Raw genomic sequence first — 20617 nt, 5'->3', positions numbered from 1 at the left:
ACTAAATTTACCCACTGAAAAATTACCCTAAGTAAAGAAGGAAGTTCTTTATTTCTCCTCAGTTTGGCTTGTAAAGAAAGACTGTGCAACAAGGGTGTACAAAAGTTCAGTTCACACATGGGACCACCGACAAAGCACAGGGAAATAAAAAATCCTCCAAGGATCAATATTTTCTTAGCAAAATCTCCAGTCTGACTTCTCAAAAGAAAAGAAAGCATATGAAAGAGCATTTATCACATGACCTTGTGGCCATGGTTAGCAAAGTTTAAAAGAACCCTTTATACTAAAGTATAGATACTTACTTTTTTTGCTTGTAGGCCATGTGAGTACTGGTAAAATGCCTCAGTAAAAATGCTAGTATGTATTCTGAAGAAAAATCAAATTACTCCTACACTTCAATTTAACATTTGTGCCAATGTCAATTATTGCAATGTTATGATACAAAAATATTACATGTTTTTCCATTCCACCTACCTTAATCATAACTGTTTTTGCTGTTCCCTGTTCCCCAATTAGCAGAACAGCTTTTCCTTGTCTCATGATAGTGTCCATTAGAAAGTCTGTTCGGATACTGTCTACATTTGGAACTAGAATGGAAGTATATTCTGGTACCAAATCTTTAGGGTAAATATATTCAGGGACCTGCACAAGAAAGACGGGCAAAAAGTTTGAGACTTTCTACTTGCCCACACAATCACTTTGCATCAGAACACAAAACTAAATGTAGTTTATAAAATGTACATTAGCAAAACTTTTCTTCTTGAAAGCCAAGCATCCATTTATAATCAATCAGTACTTTGCCAAGCTTTTCTAAAAGGGTGTTAGACTAATGGGATATTTTCACTCCACTATTCTCTGTTACATGAAGAAAGCTTTTCCTTGTTGGGAGTTCTTAAATAGTAGGGCGACAGACAGTAGACAAAGCTAAGATCACTTCTGTTTCACTTCCAAAGCTATTTCAAATGCATGTTCCTATTCTCTGCCAAAGATACTTATGGAGAAAAGAAAAAAATCTTTCAAAAAAGAAATTCTTGAGCATTTGGGAGGGTTAATCTTCTGAATCAAATTATGCAGGGTTTTAAATAATAAAATAATATGCCTCTTACCAAATACATCTTTCCTGTATACTCATTAAGAAACCTTAGCATGTCACAGCATACGAACCTTCTTTGACCAGTGCTCCCACTGGCCACAGGCATTGATACCAAATTCAAACATGGTTTCTTCTCCGTTCACAGCTGGAAGTTCTTTCACTGCAGAGTGCTTCCGTAGGAACAGCTCCATTTTCAGCCTGTCATCTGGTTCCAAAAGAGCTCCAGCTGACCACATTACAGCAAAAACAAACAAGCGAGCAATATGTTCCTCACTGAGTTGCTTCTCATATCGGTCGGACAACAAACCCTGCAAAGCAGATGCAATATGTAATGACTGCCCTCCTAGAACAATGTCCCAGCACAAAGAACGGAATGAGAGAGAGAAAAACTGAATGTCATATCTACCTGTAAGAGGTCAATAGCTTGTTTGATGTACATACATTCTAAAATTGGCATTTTTGGTGTCACAGCAGAGAAGACAAAATCTATCACATCCTGGAAAGGAAAAACATCATTTAAAGGATCTATTTACTAGTTTCAATGGTACAATTTATTCTTAGATGAGACCAATTTCTTAATTCCAAATATATTCTAAACTTTATTCCCTGTTTCTGGGATTATAAATATTCACACTTAGACCATGAAATTTTGCTAACAATAACATATTGGAAAAATAACTTTGATGTACCACAGTCAGCAGAATTATTCATATGAGCTCCATACAGCAATTTCCTGAAGAGGAATTTGAAGCCTGCTTTTCAGTTACATCAGGGATCTGCCATTTGTGCTCTCCACTGGAGATTTTAATCTACCATTGCCATTTTTGCAGTGGGAAGATAAAAGCACTAGAATTGTTGTAATGATACGTATATAATGCACAATCTCACCACTACAAATTTCTATCTGTCTGATCTGTTCTGAATGCACCATAATGTACCTGTCCATCTTGAAACCAATACTCTCGGTTTTCTGTAGAACCCTGGCAGGATCCAAAGGGAATTTTGCAATTGATTTTAATGGAACCTGGACTTTCCTCAGGTTACTCCATAGTGATGGCTACTATGCCTGCCTTTGCCAAGTATTCTGCAACATCTTTAGCAAAGTTTCAAGTGGAGGTAAAGTCCCCTCTCAGATTTGCAGTGCAGAATTATTTTAAAATATCAATTGCCGTTCATAGTACATACCAATGTAAATTATAACCTACTTTCACCTTCATTTAACAATTTTTAATATTATTCCCTCCCTATGGTTTCCATTTGCCTTCGTAATCTTTGGATTGCACTGCCTACTCGTTCTGGGAAGTAAAAGCACAACAGGGACACTATGGGAGACAGAAATTTTGGAGGATTTCCATTTATGGATCCCTTGTCCTGTCACTGAGAAACCTAAGACAATGAAGACATTCAATCACCCAAAGATGTAAACAATCACCTAGATATTTTTGAAAAATCAGCGAGCTGCTTACCCACATACTCACCAGCTTTGTTTCAATTTTCAGTTTACTTTTTTTGCCACTAAAGTTCTCTAAGTGCCCTATGCTGAGTATTTATTGGAACAGAGACTGAATCAAGATTTTTACCCATCCCCCTGAGTTCCATCTCACTAGAATAGTGGGTAACACACACACCAAAGATATATATTATGAGAAAAAACTCACTTAAGCATCTTAATCTAGAATAGGGCTCATGGCTAAGTGGCCTGAGAAAGAAGACAGTCTGAATGTGGGCATACATAGGAAGAGGAGGCTTAAAAACATCACTTTTTATGTTATTTCTTGCTGACTAGCAAAAGTGCTTCCACCTCTGTGTGTCGCTTTTTGTGGCTTAGCCTCTAAAATGCATGTTTTGCCCCCAGCAGTACACAGGGTGCCCAAGTGACTAATTGGGAGTTTGTGGGTTCCACAAGGAATGAGTAGAAGTAAGGTACTGAAAGCAGTGTGGGAGATTCAAATCTAAAGACCTTTAAAATTTGGACCTAAATCTCTCCGAGATTCAGTTTCTCCATCCTTAAAATAAACTAGATGTCTCACAGGGCACTGCTAATTGTTTAATAATTGATTTGAGACACTCGGAATAAAGATATTTCATGAGTCAAAGTAGTCTGTGCTTTCAGGAGTCCAGTTTTCACCAGAACAAGCTTTATGGTACTTATGATTCCAGTGAGGTTTGTGTAATTCTTGTTCTTTGAGTTTATGAAACAAAAAAATAATCAAGTCCATATATGTTAGTACTTGATTACTACTATTTTTAAAACAATATATGGCAGAAAGAAGGATGCAAGCCCAAGATAGCAATTAGCATGAATTAACTACTTATTATGGTATTTTGTTTGGACAGGAGTTCTGGAAAAATGAGTTGGGCCATGACAAATACACACGAATTGTGAAGAATTTGGATCAGGAATTTGCTATCCCTAAAAGGAGACCACAAAATGAAGTCAGATGGTGAAAACTCATATGAGAAAAGACCCTTTCACACAGCGTAGTCACTGCGGAACTCACTGGACTCTAGAACGCTCTTTAGGACAAGAAGTTGGCAACATACTCAAAGGGTTTAGACAAGCACAAGAACAATTAAATAATGCAAAGTTATTAGTATTTGTAATATTAATTTGAACATCAGCATTTAAATATTAAAGCTAAGAAACTCTTTGGATTATATATTTAACTCCATGATCCAGAAGCAATAGCAGCCTTTACCCAAATAAGATCAGGGTGAGATTTAATGGGGAGGGAGGAATAAGTCCCTTCTGACTGCTCTGCTGTTTTAGGGCTTCTCTGAAGTCTCCAGAATAAGGGATCCAGGACACCAGATTTTATAAAAAAAAAAGGAAAGTGAGTGTGATTTAAAAATGACTAGATTTTTTCATTTAAACAATACATAGACATGCTGAATCTTATGTTACTCCATCACTAGTTTGAGCTTCACACTTGGCAGACAAACTAAATAATGCCACTCAGGTAATTATTTTAATAATTTCAGTTCTTTGAAACTGTCTCAGATAATTACTTCCATCAGCTAAGCAATTCTGTTGCTTAGAGGTAGCAGCATCATTCACAGACAAGAAATTGGCAGCACAGCTTCTAAATTTAAGAGAGTAGAGACTTTAGATGGGGATGGGAGTTTACTTGAAATTACTCCTAAGCAGGAAATGTTGCTGAGAAGAAAGATCTGGGGAAGGGAGGGTGAAAGTCCAACCCCTCAATCACCATTTAAAAAAAATCATGGGGAGACAGAAAGGACTCAAAGATAATATCAATTCAAAATAAGGTGGTTTGGGGGGAGATGTTTTGGGAGTTTTTTGTTTGGTTTTTTTCAAATTTATCCTTGTCTTTTGGACTACCTCCTGTCTTTTATATAAAACCTAATGACTTACAGTGGAATTTATAATATACATGAAACGAATAAATACATTCTTTCCACTGATTCACAACTATTATTCTCTGGTCCTTCCTCCTACATTATTGCTACTTGCTGTAGCTTCATTAATAATGATTTTATCCAATATGCAGACTTTCAGTGACAAATACTATTTTTATTAGCATAAATAATGAGTGTTTCTTGTAAGCAAATTGGAATTACTATAGCAGTTGTCTAACATCTATTTTGGCTGAATTTAGATTGATTTCCAAAGGTCTCTATAGGTATACTTAAAGACTGATTCTCCTTAGTTACTCTATTTCCATCTATAGCCTAATGTTCATTTTCTTCTAAAAATCAGATATTTGTAAGCTGCTTATATCCATGCTTTTCTTAATATTAGCATTAAATTCACCAAGGCCTGTATTAGGGTTTGACTACCACTGTTGATGCATCTTATTTCACAAATTTTCTTTTAGAATTTATTTATCCTTTTTTTTATGTAGGGGAAAATAATAACTGTAAAAAGAGCCACCTGAATACAAAAGTAGTGTTACCCTCAACTGTAAAATCACTGTTATCGCTTGTACTATTTGAGAAGGAAAGATAGGTCATTAAAAATGAAAGAAAACTGACAGTGTGACAGCTTTCATTTACATTTCGATAGTTCCAAATGCAGCCTTCAGCACAGAACTAACTTCATATTTCACTGCATTTTCATCTCTCAATCTAATAAAATACATATTTTTCTGGACTTTATTGCTATTACTTCAGGCCTGGGTATTTTAAATGTTGTTATTATGTTTTTGGAGCAAGTTGTAGCATAAAATATAAATAGAATTGTGGCACAGAAGCAGTAAATTGATGCACATATACATTACTTTGGAAGGATATTTTAAAATCCATTATCAGAATTCTTTCTCTTGCTGCTGCAGTAAATACTATGTCATATCATTATGTTTTGGAGGTAGAACAAAATGAATAGCTTGTTAAACATTGGTTTTAAAGTAAATGGACACTGAAATGAAACATATCTGTAAGAAGACATTTGTTAACATTTAAGGCATTCCGAAACTATACTAATCATTGCTTTTATCATGATTTATAAATAAACTTCCTGAAATGTCACTCAAAGTTTATTAAAAACTGCATTTGTAAAATCCAACAACAATGAAAAATGTTACAGGAGAAAACCCTGTTAAATCCAACACCAGTTACGCAAGAAAACTGGCAGGAGAGAGCCAATGGGAAAGCAAGGTATATAAGGAAGTTGCATTTGTTCCACAGATGTTGAGGAAATCAGAATACAACAATGCCAAAAGATTGCACAGCTATAACTATTTCTTAAAAAAATTCCAAAGAAAAAATAAGAATTTCAGTGTAATTGAAAACAGTATACTACTGAGATTATGCTTTTAGATCCACTATTGAGTACAAACATCCATAATATTAATGAAACCTTTTTAATGATTCAGTATGCTAAGGCCAAATGGAGGGGAAAAAACGTTCAGAATTCTCCCTTGGGATCTACTGATTGAACACGATTTGGTCAGAGATTGTATCAAAGAGATGCCATATCAAAAATCTCCCTCAGAACAGAATCATGGATTATAAAATCAGAAGAGACCACTATAGTCACCCGTGCTGAGCTTCACAACACCACAGAGCACAGAACTGCCCTTAATTAATTTGAATTATAGAACGTCTTTCAAAAATAACTAATGGGCCAAATGCATTTGTGTTGCAGCCAAAATTGAGAACGATTCCACCAGCGTGAATCTAGCTTAATTTCTTTCCGAATTTACTTCTTCACATTTAAAACAAACAAGGAAGTTTATCCACTCCCTTTATGTATCCTAACAAGAATTAAAATTTCAGTAACAATTACAACCAAAGAGAATATCTCTGTTTTGCCAACATACATTATAAAATAATCATAGATTTAACAATTCATTGCCAGCTAACCTAGGCAGACAAAACAAAGCATCCAAATTATTCATCTGTTATAGTTTCACTCATTCATTAATGTTAGAGATAATTTTCTTTTTTTTTAAATCCTTCATCCTTATTTTATTACATAAACAAAGAGAAGTAAATAATTGAAAAAGCACTGAAGAAGCAACAATGCTTCATTAAATAAAGAATAAGAAATGCAATACTTTTTTTCTCAAGTTGTTGAATTAAGTACCTGAAATACAGCATTAAAGCAATTCCATAGGACATCAGAGTATGTAGCAGGTAGTGTTTGCAGCCAAGCTCTTAAAATAGGCTTCCAATCTAACACCGAAGAACTCATGAAGACCATCCCATTACGAGAAACTGTTGCAGGGGAAGCATTGTCAATGTTGTGAGGTTCAAAAATAATTTTGCAACTGGGGGACATTGGAATACGATCTCCATTGGCCAAAGTAAGGGTCTTATTATCGTCCAGAACAGAGTTCAGATTTTCAATCCATATTGCATCAACAGGTCCATCCAAAACTATCCAGATATGCTCACCCTAAAAAAAGGAGACACACACACACGCAACTTTATGCACATTGACCAAAAATACAGATTTACTTAATCTCAGAGAACAGACTCTTGGATATAAATAATGAGTCATAATTTGGTGCTGATTAGCCTAGCATGAACTGCAGTTTTATAATTTGCTCAGTGATTTTAATCCTTCTTTTGTTATCCTGTGTCACACCAAAAAGGATATTAAGGAATAGGGACAAAAACTAATTTGGGCTGTTCTAAGCATAAAGCTGTCCCTTTCTTCTACAGAAGTACCTCAGCCAGCCCAGCATCCATCAAGGAGGATGAAAACATTTCCCATTACATACAGTCACAGACACGGGCACACAGTCAGTCCTTGTGGGATGTTTCCTAAGTATTTCATGTAAGGCTTCCATTTTCCAAGTGAGAACTGAATGAAACTTCTGAAAATTTGAGTGTAATTACGTTTGGTAAGATAACTGGGAAATGCCTATACTGATTTCTTACCAGAGCCTCTTAACATTCTGATATAATTAGTGAAATAGAGTGGCAATGACATAAAACCACACAGGAGAAAATTAACTGTCCTGTCATCACATCAAAACATGAACGTCCCTTGCTCTTGCATTTGAATGGTAGGACTACCCGCTTACAGAAGGAAGCAAAACCCTTAAAATCTTTTCCAGTTTAATGCTGGAACCTGAAGTGCTTGGGAACCCTAGTGCTCTCTGGCACATACATGTAATTGTGACTCTGGTGTACCTTGAGCTATTCAGACACAAAGCAAAACTAACACTGTATTTTCCCATTTGATTTTATAATGTAAGATCTTTCACATAAATGACAGGTAATGAGACTTTATAGAAACAGTATTAGATGTCCTTATTAACTATCATGATACAATATCCATTACCTTCTTTGCTTTTAAAGTTTTTCTCCATAATGTAGAGAAAATACCATCTGTCCAGTCATTTGTAGCAACATCAAGGGTACCAAACATCTGGGAAGCTGTGATTGCCTTTGGGTTCATTCTCATCTCTTTATGAGGAGCACCACAATCTGTCATTGCTTTCATCAAAATATTAATGCATTTTGTCTTTCCTGCACCAGTTGGACCTAGAGTCATCATACCTTGAAACAATACAAACATGGTTTAAAATGAAATGTCAAAATGTCATGCTATCATTTAATGGTTCTTTGCATCAATGATCTTTGGTTTATTTTTATCAAAAGCCAATACAAAAAAGATGCTTCTCACTCCACTTATTCATTGTTGACTGAAATGGAATTTAAAAATATTATTAAAAGGCCTCCATAAATGTCTGCTCTGTTATGCTAAGCAAGCCTATGTGGTGGGTCTGTGTCCTCTCTCAGGCAGTTCTGTTCCTTTTTCTAATCGGAAAACACAACTACCTTTTGATGTTCACATGCAATGACATTGACATGACTAGTAGTAAACAAAAGCAGTAATTTCTAAATGTATTTAATGAGAATGAGTAGTTCCCAATGATATACAAAATTGAGTGTATCTTTCTGAAGCAAAAATAACAAAAACATGTACCTGCATCCATCCATGCTGACATTTTAACACAATTTTCTTGCATAAAAAACAGTTAATAGCAACCACGCTTTTAATTTCATCAGTGTATACACATATTGCCTAAGGGAAAGAAGCCATGTCTTCAACAGTAAATTGAGCCTACAGTTGATCCTTTTTAGTTGTATTTTCTAAATCAACTATTCAAGAGGCCCAGAGTCTGTTCAAAAGCAGATGGGACATTCAAACTGAGACTTCTTAAGTCATCTAAGGGAGCTAGATAACTCCTAGTAACCCTAGAGAAAACTGGACAACATAATCCTTAGTTGGCTTTGAACACCACTTCAACAAAGGGATGGAACAAACAAACACAAACCCAAGTTACAAACCTAATCCAGTACAATGCAAACTGCCTCTAAAATTAAAAGGAGATGAATGTTCCCAAAACCAATTTGGGTACCCAGACAATCACTTACTCGTGCCATATGTTACATATGGGGAGATCTAATCCAAGCCCCTCAATATTAATGGAATGGCCTTTCTGCTGGTTTAAACAGCATTTGGATCAAAACTGTTATGCAAAAGATATATCGGGATCCATGCACTGAATGTCCATGCATACACCATTTGCATATATTGCCTCTATTTCAAGCAAGAGGAATCATGCATTTTATAGATTTTTCCTCATTACATGAAATCCCACGGTGACCTCTCCATAAATCCAAGGGTCCGTGAGTAGGACAAATGGAAGTCAGAAAAACAGAGATCTTTTTCCCTCCGTGCAACAACTTGTGTCATAGAAAGTCCCTGGGCATCCAAGTGTTAGGCCAATTGGAGCTGCATGACCCCTGGGAACAGCAGGGACATGTGGAGAGAAGAGGCATCTAAACAGAATGCCACAGTGCATCCCGGAGATTTTTGAACAGTGGCCTGTGGTGTCTCACAGACCAAGCAGCTTCTTCTAACAAGAGGCACATTTCATCGTGACTGAAATCATTAAAACTTTCATGGTTCCTATATAGACCTATATAGACCTATATAGACATAGGTGTTATGATTTGATATGGAACACTGAACCCAGTGATCTGGATGTGAATTTTTAACTCATCACAGCATTAACCAGTTCTTTGGTCTAACCAATAACCTGAACTAAACCTTTCAGGCATTAAGCTCTCAGACTGTGCTATGCAAATGAGTATTTCCTTTTATTTGTTCCATTAGTTTAAGCTTACTATTCTCTTATTATGACATGAAAAGGGAGAATAAAAAGGATGACATCTTCATAAATCTTTGCTACTTTAGTTACATTTCCTTTATATTTTCTCCTTCATATATGAAAAAAATCCTTAGCTGTTAGAGGTTGCAGGGGTGGGGGACATTTCAAAGTAGGGGTATTTTTTTTTTCCACTCAGCTATGAATTGTAAACCTGGTTTTACCACTGTCTTTGATACCCTTCCTAGGACAGGATAAACTTTACTCATTAGCCTTTTGTGCACTGTAAAAATGTATTTTCACAGAATCACAGAATGGCTGAGGTTGGAAGGGACCTCTGGAGGTCATCTTGTCCAAGCCCCCTGGTCCAGCAGGAAGTAGGCTTATTTCTCCTCAGTTGAAATGGCCAGAACTGAACACAAAGACCACTTGGAATTATACTCATGTTTGGTAGAATCTATCAAAGTAAAGGTTTGAGAGATTATTTTTTGTAATCTTCTCAGCATCATAATCTCACAGAAACATTAAACACAAGCTTCATGACTGAACTGTGTCTGAGGGCAACAATTGTTTTCAGAACACTGAACAAAATTGGCTGTTTCTGAATTTTAATATATACTCTACATTTTAACTTGTTCCACAGAAACTTCAGTCACTGAAGGCCACACTCATATTTCCCATTAAAATGTAATACAACAAAGCTAAAATCTCACTATGTGTGCATTGCACACCAAAAAAAAGTCGTAACAGTTTCCTAGCAAAATATCCACATAGGCTTTAAAAATGACATCTGTTCAATTTTAAAATACACTTTTTGTAAAAATAATCTGCATTCCGTAGCAGATAATATTAAAAACTATTGCTTTTATGCAGTCTCAAAACCTCATCTAGCATGCTAACCATGTCGGACTCGTTGAGTTTCATACAGCTGAATGAGTTTAAGTGTCCATGGCGGATGATGAATAAGCCCTGCTTTCTCTGCCTGTTTCTGAATGGCTGACTGTAGTTCAGGATACCCAGCTTTATCCAGAGTAATTCCAGGGAACAGGTCATTAATGAGACTCATAAATAAAGGTTCATCTTCATCCACCTGTCAAGGGTAAAGTAGGGGGAAATACATTATTTATTCATTGAAATTATTATTACAGCTGTAAACAATCTTCAAGAATATGCCATTTAAAAGACGGCAGTAGAAAACCTTATCTTTTCCAAAGAAAATATTGTAATTATGAATCAGTTTTGTTAAGTGAATTTCATAGAATGCAATCACAAGTAGTAATTTCTAAATTAAACACTTAAAGCTTATAAAAATGTTAACATTTTAATACAGTTTTCTTCAATACACACACACACGCGTTTCTTCATTTGCTACATAAACCAGCAAGATTTATTCAAATTGTATTTTGCCTTGGATTTTTTATGATTTTTTTCCTGCTGTAAATCACTGAAGCATGCCTATAGGTTTGAACGCATCTACCAATGCGCTGAATAGATTAACATCAGAAACAGAGTAATTGGTTCCATCACAAAACTGGCTCCCAAGGTAAATACACAGAGTCTAGACATTCTACAGCCTTCCAATTACAGCAATAAAAAGAAAGATGAACACCTTAAATAGTAATATCGAAAGAGATTAGACTATACAAGGAGGCGTTGGCTGCTTCCAATTAACTCACTCATTGCAATTCTTATGATGTTCTGAAAAGGCAACGGACTCCCAAGAAATTTATAAATTTAAATTCTGTATTAAGAAGGATCTTTAACGACATTATTAAAAGTTAATACAATGTATTCTTCCTTTCTCTCCTTAGATAGGGCAGAAAGAAGAAAAGACAAGAGCCAATTAGAGGACCAGGTTAGGTCCCTAGGTTCTGATGGTATTTCCAATGTTTTTTTCAGCTAAGGCTTCTGATGTTCCCCTCTTTAAAAGACAAATAGTGCTCACACTGTAACCGTATTCTGATTCTCCACTCACTGACAGACCATATTAAAAACTGCAAAATAATGTACCCAGCTGCTGAAGAAAAAGACCTTTTCAAAGTTCATAATAAATACACTTAAAAATGTAAACAAAGTACTCTTTTTGGGAAAGTCACCAGTGTTGCAGTACCAGTTTGGAGAGGTTCATGTCCCGCAGAACTCTCATCACTACTGTTTTCTCTGGCTCCTTGGGATTAGATCTTTTCACTGCTCCAAGTGTTCTTAAAACAGACAGGATATTTCTAAGCCCGAAGTCATAGTGAACCTTGAAATAATGCATAAACGCAATTGGTACCACAAAGATTAAACACTTCAAAATCAAGAGAGGGCTGAAAACTAAATTCAGTAAAGAAATAAGTATGCTATTGAAGTTTTAAAGATGATTAATTTTACAGCTCTTCATCTTTTCAACTGTATTTCCAGTTCTGTTGCTAACATATCACTTTTACAAGTCATCTGTAACAGAGTTGCATCTTCTATCATTTTCCTAAATTCATAATTTGCCAGATGCACAAACAGCAAACCACACATCTTCAGATTACCCTCTGTTTTCTGCTCATGCAAGAGCTATCTTGATATATGATACTGGGATTCATGACTAAAAGGGCCGCTATCTTGCTGATACAAAGAAACATGCTGAAATTATTCAGATACAATTTGTTATACATAAGCCTATTCTATCCTGTGCTTAATGACTTTCTGTGCTTTGGATGGTTTCATAATAACTTGGTTCAGTACATAAGGATTTACTTCCAACAGCCATGTGCATCCTAGAGGTGAATCTAACCAGCTTCGGACTGGCATATCTTCCCTTTCACCACAGGTGCAGCTGCATATTTACAGAGCCATACAGACATATTCAATTAATTTTAGCACTTGTACCTGAACATGTAATTCTGTCTTAGTTAACATAAATTTGAAAATATATGCAAATGTTCTGTAATGTGTTTCCGCTTTGACCATTGATGCAAATCCTAGAAGGAAAGCTATCAGGGTAAAGGTTTTAAATTATAAAGTCTCCACTACTGCTGACTGCTTGGAAAACTAAGTGGCAAAGACAGACATGGAAAGAGCTAATAAAGATATTCTTACATTTGGAGAATATCTGCTTCCTCTGATTGATAGGAAATGTTTTTGACACCAAGTGCATAGATTGCTTTTTTTCCTTACCAGCCACTCTCTCATTCCCCCTGCTCAACAGGACAGAATGAGAAAAGAAGATGAAAAGAAAGCTCATGGGTCGATATAAAGACAGGGAAATCACTTACCATCACAGGTAAAAGAGACTTGGGGAAAATTAATTTAATTTATTGCCAACTGGAATATACTTGGATGGTGAGAAACAAAGGCAAAAATAAAACAACACCTTCGCCCCAGCCCTACTTCCCAGGCTGACAAATTGGAACAATACACTGGGTACAACCTAGAATTTTCAGCAAGAAATAACTTATTGATTAGGTTTGCAGATGATACCAAGCTGGTGAACTAGACCAGAAATTCAATAAATGATTGATTAAATATGATGTAATAAAATAAAGACAAGTGCAAACTACTACACAGAAAGAAATAACCAACTGCACAAATAAAGAAGAGTAACAACTCCTCTTCATTCAGTTGAGAAACAAATCAGGTGCAGAAAGCTTTGCCAAAAAATATCTGACATTGGACTGAAGCTACAAACTCCCCAATCTACAATTATAGTAGGCAATAAAAATAAAAGTGTTCTTTTTAGGAGAGTTGAAAAGACATTTCCATTGCAGTTGGTACTTCTGTACTGTGCCCAAAAGTTGGATTCCACACTTGAAGATGAACCCTACTGAAGAAAATTTAGAAAAGAAATTAAAGTTATCAGCTGACTAGAAAACATGCTATATCAGGAAGAAGTAAACTGAAATCTACTGTAGAAGTAGGAAGAGCAAATATGTAGGATGAGTTATGATAAAAGTCTTTGACATGCAAAAAATACCTGCAAAGAGGAAGACAGAAGGAATAGAAAGGAAAAGAAGTAATGTACTTAACTCCAGCAAGGGAAATTCAAGTTAACTTTTAGAGAAAACTTTGTGACCATAAGGAAACTTTGGAACAGATCGCCTGCAAAACTGCAGGCTATCTGTCAACAGAAAGTATGAAGGAGAGTCACAAACATTTATAGCAAATTATTTAACTAAGAATTATTTTCCCTCCAGAAAGGTAAACGGATGACCCCTCAAGGCTCCATCCAGCCTCATTTTCTATTATTCAATCAGGTGCCAAGTTGTTACCAGTTGAAAAAGTTAGATATGAATATTCAGCCAGGTACTGCCAGGAAATCTCATTTGCAGATGGAAACATTAAGACAAAAAGATTAACAACTTCCTGTGAAGTTTGGAAGGAGGATTGTACGTTGATGACGAAGTCCGATATCATTTAGTAAATGATATGTCCTAGTGAAATACCCAGAATCATGACAAGGGCTGATATATTTTTTTCTCCTTGCTAGATGACCATCACTGACATACTAGAACAAGTCCAGCAAAGGATGACCAAGTGAGAGGAAAAGAGACAATGGTCAAAATTTACAAGAGAGGAAATTGCAACGGTTTGCATAAGGAAAAGATTCTTCACTATCAGAGTGGTCGAACACAGAAAAGGTGCCCAGAGAGACTTGAGTATCTCCGTCCTTGGAGAAATTCAAAACTCAGCAAGTGTCTTATCAACCTGCTCTAAATTGACCCATGTTGAGCTAGAAGTTGGACAAGATGATCTCTGAAGGTCCCTTCCAATTTATGTGAGTCTATTATTCTGTAGAAGTGATGACTTTGTTAAGTTTGAAGAAATACTGTCATACCTATCAGTAAATCTAAAATAAACTAAAATGACTTTTAAAGACAGATTTTCTGGTGCATTACAACTGACCTATATGACCAGTGGTTCAAAGCAACCATCATTTATTTTCCTTAATCAGTCTGCCAGTTTTACAACTGCTTTGCCTTTCAGGAATGGCACAGAACAGCTAGAATTTACTGGCAAATGTTGCTTATGACCTATTTCTTTAATACACCTTTTAACAGCAGGCAAAAGATTGCACTTGGGCAAAATGGACTGCAGTGGTATAGCTGATGCTTTTGTAAGGAAGAATTAAAAATCTGCAAATAAAAATCTCAACACAGGAATCATAGTTTGCTGTTGTGGAGAAAAGAAAAAACGGGTATCAGTGGTTTTCTCCATATGAAAGCACCTGAAACAGATGATCCTCAAAGAGGGATTATGGTCTTATTTGCTTTCAAGCTTTATCAGGTTTTGCTTTTCAGTTTCTGTGGTTTTCCCTAATCTGGATGCGGCTCTGTGGAAGGAGGCAGTAGGGATCTATGGTAAGAAGTCCTATAACACAGGCAAATAATTCACTTTGGGAGCTCTGTCAGAATAACCGTTTCACAGGCTTGTAGACACCTTGGGCTTCCTACACTTGCTAAGGACTATTCTTTTACTTTTGTATGTTTTTCTTTACTGAAGGAGATAATAGTCACCCAGGGTGCCTTTGGCTATTTGTGAGTCAGAGTTCCTCTTTCTACAGAGTCTGCATTTGTGTGAATAAAATGTCTGGAGGACCTCATGTATTCCTTCTGGCAAATTCCTTTTAGATTTTGTGGGAGGTAAATTCAGCTGGTGACTACTTGTTTGTTGTTATTTTATTCTGTTGATGTATATTGCATTTGCTGAAAACAGGCAATGTTCTGCCATTTCCTATTGCATTGATTCTTTATGTGACCCTGTTCTTCCCAGTCAACTGCTTGGATACCCAGCAAGTGCTTACTTCAAATTTAAAATTTACCATTAGAAATTTAAATAAATAAGTTCCACTGGGAAAGACAGATTAATATGCCTCTGATAAAGCCTGTCTGTACTTTATAGTTCTAGTTTTCTGGCTAGACAGAAGCAATTTGTGGTGGTCAGACACTTCAACAGCTTGACCAGAGAGGCTGTGCAGTCTCCATCCTTGGAGATACTCAAAGCTCACCTAGACAAGGTGCTGAGCCACTGGCACTATTTGACCCCACTTTGAGCACAGGTATAGGACCAGTTGCCCTCTAGAGGTCCCTTCCAAACTCAGTTCTTCTCTGATTTTATAATTGTATATAATGGATTTATACAAGAGCAGCACTGTCCAAAGGGCTGCTGACAGACACAGGCAGGACAAACTAGCATACTACCATGGGTCTGCAGAAAGCTGTGCCTCCTGGCTCATATTACAGAGTATAGAATCACGATCCACGGTGTAAACCGCTAGAGGCAAAGATCAGCATAGCAGACTTCTCTGATGGATACTGGAGAAATGTTAGAGGGCCCTGAAGAAATTATAAATACACATGGAAGACTGATACCCACAGACATTATGGCTTGTATAGTAAGAACTATGGAATTTAAGTTATAAGTGAGATATAAGCATAAAATTCAAATACATAATTGTGATGTAGCTGGGTGTGAGGGCTGTGCCCATGTGCACACCCAGTGTACGCGGTCATTAATTTCCATTAATTATTAGCAAGGAACTCCCTTGCTAGCATCAGCATAGATGAGGCAAAGGACTGACCTGAGAAAAGGTAATTGAGTTACATGTCTTCGCAACAAAGCATCTGACTAATTGGTAAAGGAGTTCTCCAGATGAGAATTTCAGACAGTTCCACAGAGTTTTCCGTGTGGTTCCTACAATCCCTAGGCACTACTTATATGCTTCAATATGTTGATTAACATGCTGAGTGGAGAATCTTGCTGTCTCAGAGACTCCAGGGCAGTTTCTGCTGCAGAAATGACCAAACTACACATAGAAACTCTTTGTGCAGATGCAGCAATGGTCGTGTACAAAATACTGTACACCATTAAGATAGTTAAAATACGTTTTGTGACAGTTAAGTTTTGTTTGGGGCTGTGTGTTATTTTTACATAGTCTGTTCAGGAATGAAACAGTTCCAACACAAAACAAGCAAAGCACTTTTGCAGAGGTAGATGGCCAAATTTGTGATGCCTGCTTAAATGTCTCTTCCACATTGAAGGATAGAATCATTTCCAGGACAAAAATGACCACACAAACTGAGGCAATGAGAAAATTTAATCCTACTGACACCAAGCCTGAGGGAAAAAGGAGAGATCCATATTCGATACTCCAGAGACAAGCTATGTTGCTAACAGCTGAAACTGTGCATACACAAATTTTCCTAAACAATGTCCACAAATTCCACTTAAGAGAGAGCTCTTGGAAAATTATCTTCTCACAAATGCAGCCTATAAGCCTAGTAACTATAAAACACAGGCAGATGACAAGGAGTGAAAGAGTAGGTTGGACAGCAACGAATGGACTAACACTAGTGATGCTAGATCAGTACAGGTGATTCAGATTGCCTAAAAACTAGTTTGAAGGCTAATGGAGACACCCTGGGCAATATTACAGGGAAGCCAGTAGCAAATATGACCCTTCAGAAGACAGTCTACAACATAAAGCTGGTGAGTAAAACTCTCCCAGAAAAAGAAACCTGAGATAAACAAAAACTGGAACCTAGTTTGGTTATATATATTGAGAGTGAAATTACAGAGGTATGGAGAAAGGAACAGAAAATCCAAATCTTTAGTTTTTTGTTTTAACTCTGAAATAATAAGGCAATATGGCGCACCATTATCTTATTCTGGTGTAGTCCAAGTTTTCTACATGGAAGTCAACATAGTCACTAATAAATATACGGTATAGAATTGAAATAATATAATGGAGAATGTAGTCAATATGCCCAGGTTCATTAGGATCCAACCAAAGCAGGTGTCTCATTTGAGCTGCAACTTACCTACCATCCATATGATCTCTCTTTGAGACCCTCTAGTGGACAGCCAGCACAGGGCATTCAAAAGGCAGCAACTAGTTTTGTTCTTAAAAGCAGCTTTATCCTTGTTTCTACTTAAATACCCCATACCAAACAGAACAGCACTCTTCTGGTAGCACTCAACGAAACAGTGCCTTCTAGGCACTCTTCAGTTATTTACAATTCTTACACTGTCTCTCCAATAGGTCTAGTCTTCATAAGTGAGGAGACTGAAGAATGTGTCCTCTACAAAGTTCAGCAGAGCACTGTACACCGCTCCTCACAACTTCTCCAATAACTGCACTCTGTTTAAAAATCACCAAACTTCCTTTACTACACAAATTAGTTTGAAAAATAAAAACAATGTGATGATTTCAGACTCTGTTTCTAGAACTTGAAAGTGAAAACCCTAAAAAATTAACAGGTTCATGGGTGTCAAAATAATTATATATTCTGTGAAAGTATATTCTCTACATTCCCTTCCAGTGACACCTTACAGTTGGACAAATATTTATTTTACCTGTTTAGATAACTGCTCTTCACAGAGTTTGTAGAGTGTATAGAATTTTCGACTAAGGACTTGGTTGTCTCGGAAACCAGCACTTGCCAGCTTGACTCGCATAATAATGCTACGGTCAGGCACCATCATAGCAACTGTGCGAAACTGAATCTTCAGATTTTCTGGAAGTTCCTGTCGTCCTGCATAGCCAGGGTTCTGAAAAATGCCAAATACAAAATAAAATATTATATAATGAAAGGAGGATAGTTTCTGATAATTATTTGGCAAACACAGGAGCAACATGCTAGATTACAAAGGGTAACTTGAGCATGTCACAATTACACATCACTACACAGATGCCTAAATACTGCAGTTCATGAAGTATGTGGTATCACACGTGTTATTTGGAGATGCCCAAGACACACAGACATAGACAGACAACCACTTACAGATCTTGTTGGAGCTGTTTTAAATGGTTAATTCTTCAGGGTCTTGATAGTGTTCCAGTGCTGGAGGTTACTGTCCCTTGTGAGCATTCCCAGACCATTTCAATGCAAAGTCAGTCAAGCAGTGCAAGCCATTACTGAACATAATTTAAACTAACGGATCTGACCTTTCACTGAAGATGTCTAAGTCATTCATGTGACTACTGCGTGGCTCAGCTGTGAGACCAGTAGTCGCTGGCCATGCAGTGGTAACTTCTTAAATTCTTCCAGCTGTTTCCAAACTGCCTTCCCACTGGCCTTTGTATGCCACTAATTTGTTCTCTTTTTCAAATTAAAGTGATAACATTAACACCTTTTCAAAGGTAGGAAACCTTGAAATAAAGACAAATGCTTCCATTCTGAGTTGTGGGTATGTATCCTATGGCTAAGGAAGGGGAGATACAAAGAGGCTTTTAAGGTATTGTTATGCTTTCCTGCTTCTTTGCCTCCTGCACTGCTAGAACCAGTCCACAGGCACCAAAGATAAATCTTCTGGAGGCCAGTGAACCAGAGTGAGAGTGGTTTCCTTCATGCTGTCGTACAGAAGGATTGTGGTAAAACGTTCTTCACGGGTAGTGAAATACTGACCAGACCAAGTCTTTGCAGTGGTCAATTATGTCTGTTTTGACAGACTATGACTAAAAATACGAGATGGTTGGGTTTAGTCTCAATCTGTCAAATATTCAACTAAAAAAGCCCTTAAAATATGTAGGTAATGATAATTGCATACCTTAAGTCCTAAGTTCCAGTTAAAAATATGGGGAAGAGAAAATATCATCATTATTATTTGACCAAATTATTGTTCAAATTGTATTCCCTGTTTTCTAACAGACAGTTCCAATTATTTCAACAGGGCAATTTCAATGGGAAATGAAATAGGAAAGATTTTTCACAATGATGCCATTTACACATATTCACACACATACCATAGTCAGAAATATACCAAATTCTCTGTCCATGTCAACAACATCACCATCAGTGAAAATGAACTGAGGTTTCTTATTTTTCTTACACTGAAGTACGATATATATCTGCTGAGCAGCTACTGATAAAACTGGAAGTTCAATGCGGTTAAATTCATCAAAGCAACCCCATGCACCTGACTGGGCTAAACCTAAAAAAGCAAAAAGAAAAACATTTTGTTAAAATATCAGATCAAACAAGAATAATTTATATATAAAATATAGCACATTCTATATAACTTAATGTAATGTGAGGAGAACAGAGAGTATGAACACAGAGTAAAATGAGAAGTAAGAACACAAAATAAATTGGGCTGTGCATTCATGACACCCAGAAAAAGAATTACCCTTTGGAAGAAAGATATACAAACTTTTTTACAAAGAATCCTACACTTTTACAGCAACCATAAGGCAGAAAGTATTGAATAATATTGTATATAGCACCTAGAAGCATAAACATGCATATAGCATGGAAACTCATTTATGCAGGGGGTGAAATTGTCAAAGATGAGCTTGAGAGACACCTACCTAAATGAAAAGCACAGAATCAAATTCAGAAATCACTACATTTGTGACAGAAGCATTGTAGCTTTTTATAACAATTAATTCATAGGTCAAAAATTGTTGGAGAATAGCATCCTGCTGTTCAAGGGAGAGGAATCTGACGTCACACTTACAACTGTTATTTGGAACAGGCCATGGAGTTCTAGATGGACATTAGTATCCATAAACATCATGGAATGAATGTCTTTTGGGAGAGTCCAGTACTCCTTCTTCTGTATCACATTAGCAGGAATGAAATAGGAGAGTCTACAGTGGCAGCTTTCCAGCGCAGTAGTGAGAAAGTTACGTGATCCCCTGCTATTCCACATCCATTTCACAAGAGACAAAGGCTAGTAAGTCTACGCAGGAGCTTCATGAATGCCACCTCCTCCCTTCCAAAAGCCCACATCGGACTAGTATTTCCTATTGCCTGGGTCCGGCAAGGACCTGGATCAGTACTTTAACTGGTGCTACAAACAAATTTTCAGAGGAGCTTAATTCATTCCACTGGGCTGGTGAAGCTCAGTTTGGCTTAAGACATTTGAAGGCAGTGCTAAATGCAGAAATAAAGCACATGTCCAAGAAAAGGCATTTGTATGTTTGCAATGTTGAACAACTATGCCCAGAGCTCCCCCGAAT

The 20617-nt window shown here is 36.8% G+C and overlaps 1 protein-coding gene across 1 annotated transcript in view; it reads right to left on the bottom strand.

Annotated features, from left to right (window-relative positions):
• Positions 1 to 20617, bottom strand: part of LOC104018200 (dynein axonemal heavy chain 5) — a 172171-nt gene that overhangs the window by 84654 nt on the left and 66900 nt on the right. The window contains exons 42-50 of the mRNA XM_087736582.1: positions 19400 to 19587; positions 18010 to 18204; positions 11795 to 11929; positions 10585 to 10774; positions 7848 to 8065; positions 6642 to 6953; positions 1500 to 1589; positions 1165 to 1401; positions 475 to 642 (exon numbers count right to left, since the gene is read on the bottom strand). Of these exons, the coding sequence (XP_087592708.1) occupies positions 475 to 642; positions 1165 to 1401; positions 1500 to 1589; positions 6642 to 6953; positions 7848 to 8065; positions 10585 to 10774; positions 11795 to 11929; positions 18010 to 18204; positions 19400 to 19587 (1733 nt within the window). The remainder of the gene's footprint in view (positions 1 to 474; positions 643 to 1164; positions 1402 to 1499; positions 1590 to 6641; positions 6954 to 7847; positions 8066 to 10584; positions 10775 to 11794; positions 11930 to 18009; positions 18205 to 19399; positions 19588 to 20617) is intronic.

Source organism: Nipponia nippon, unplaced genomic scaffold, assembly GCF_047370975.1.
Source record: "Nipponia nippon isolate SJK-2023a ecotype South Korea unplaced genomic scaffold, ASM4737097v1 scaffold_1, whole genome shotgun sequence".
Taxonomy (NCBI): Eukaryota; Metazoa; Chordata; class Aves; order Pelecaniformes; family Threskiornithidae; genus Nipponia; species Nipponia nippon.
The sequence above is the reverse complement of the archived record's forward strand: the minus strand, read 5'-3'. Positions and strand labels throughout refer to the sequence as shown.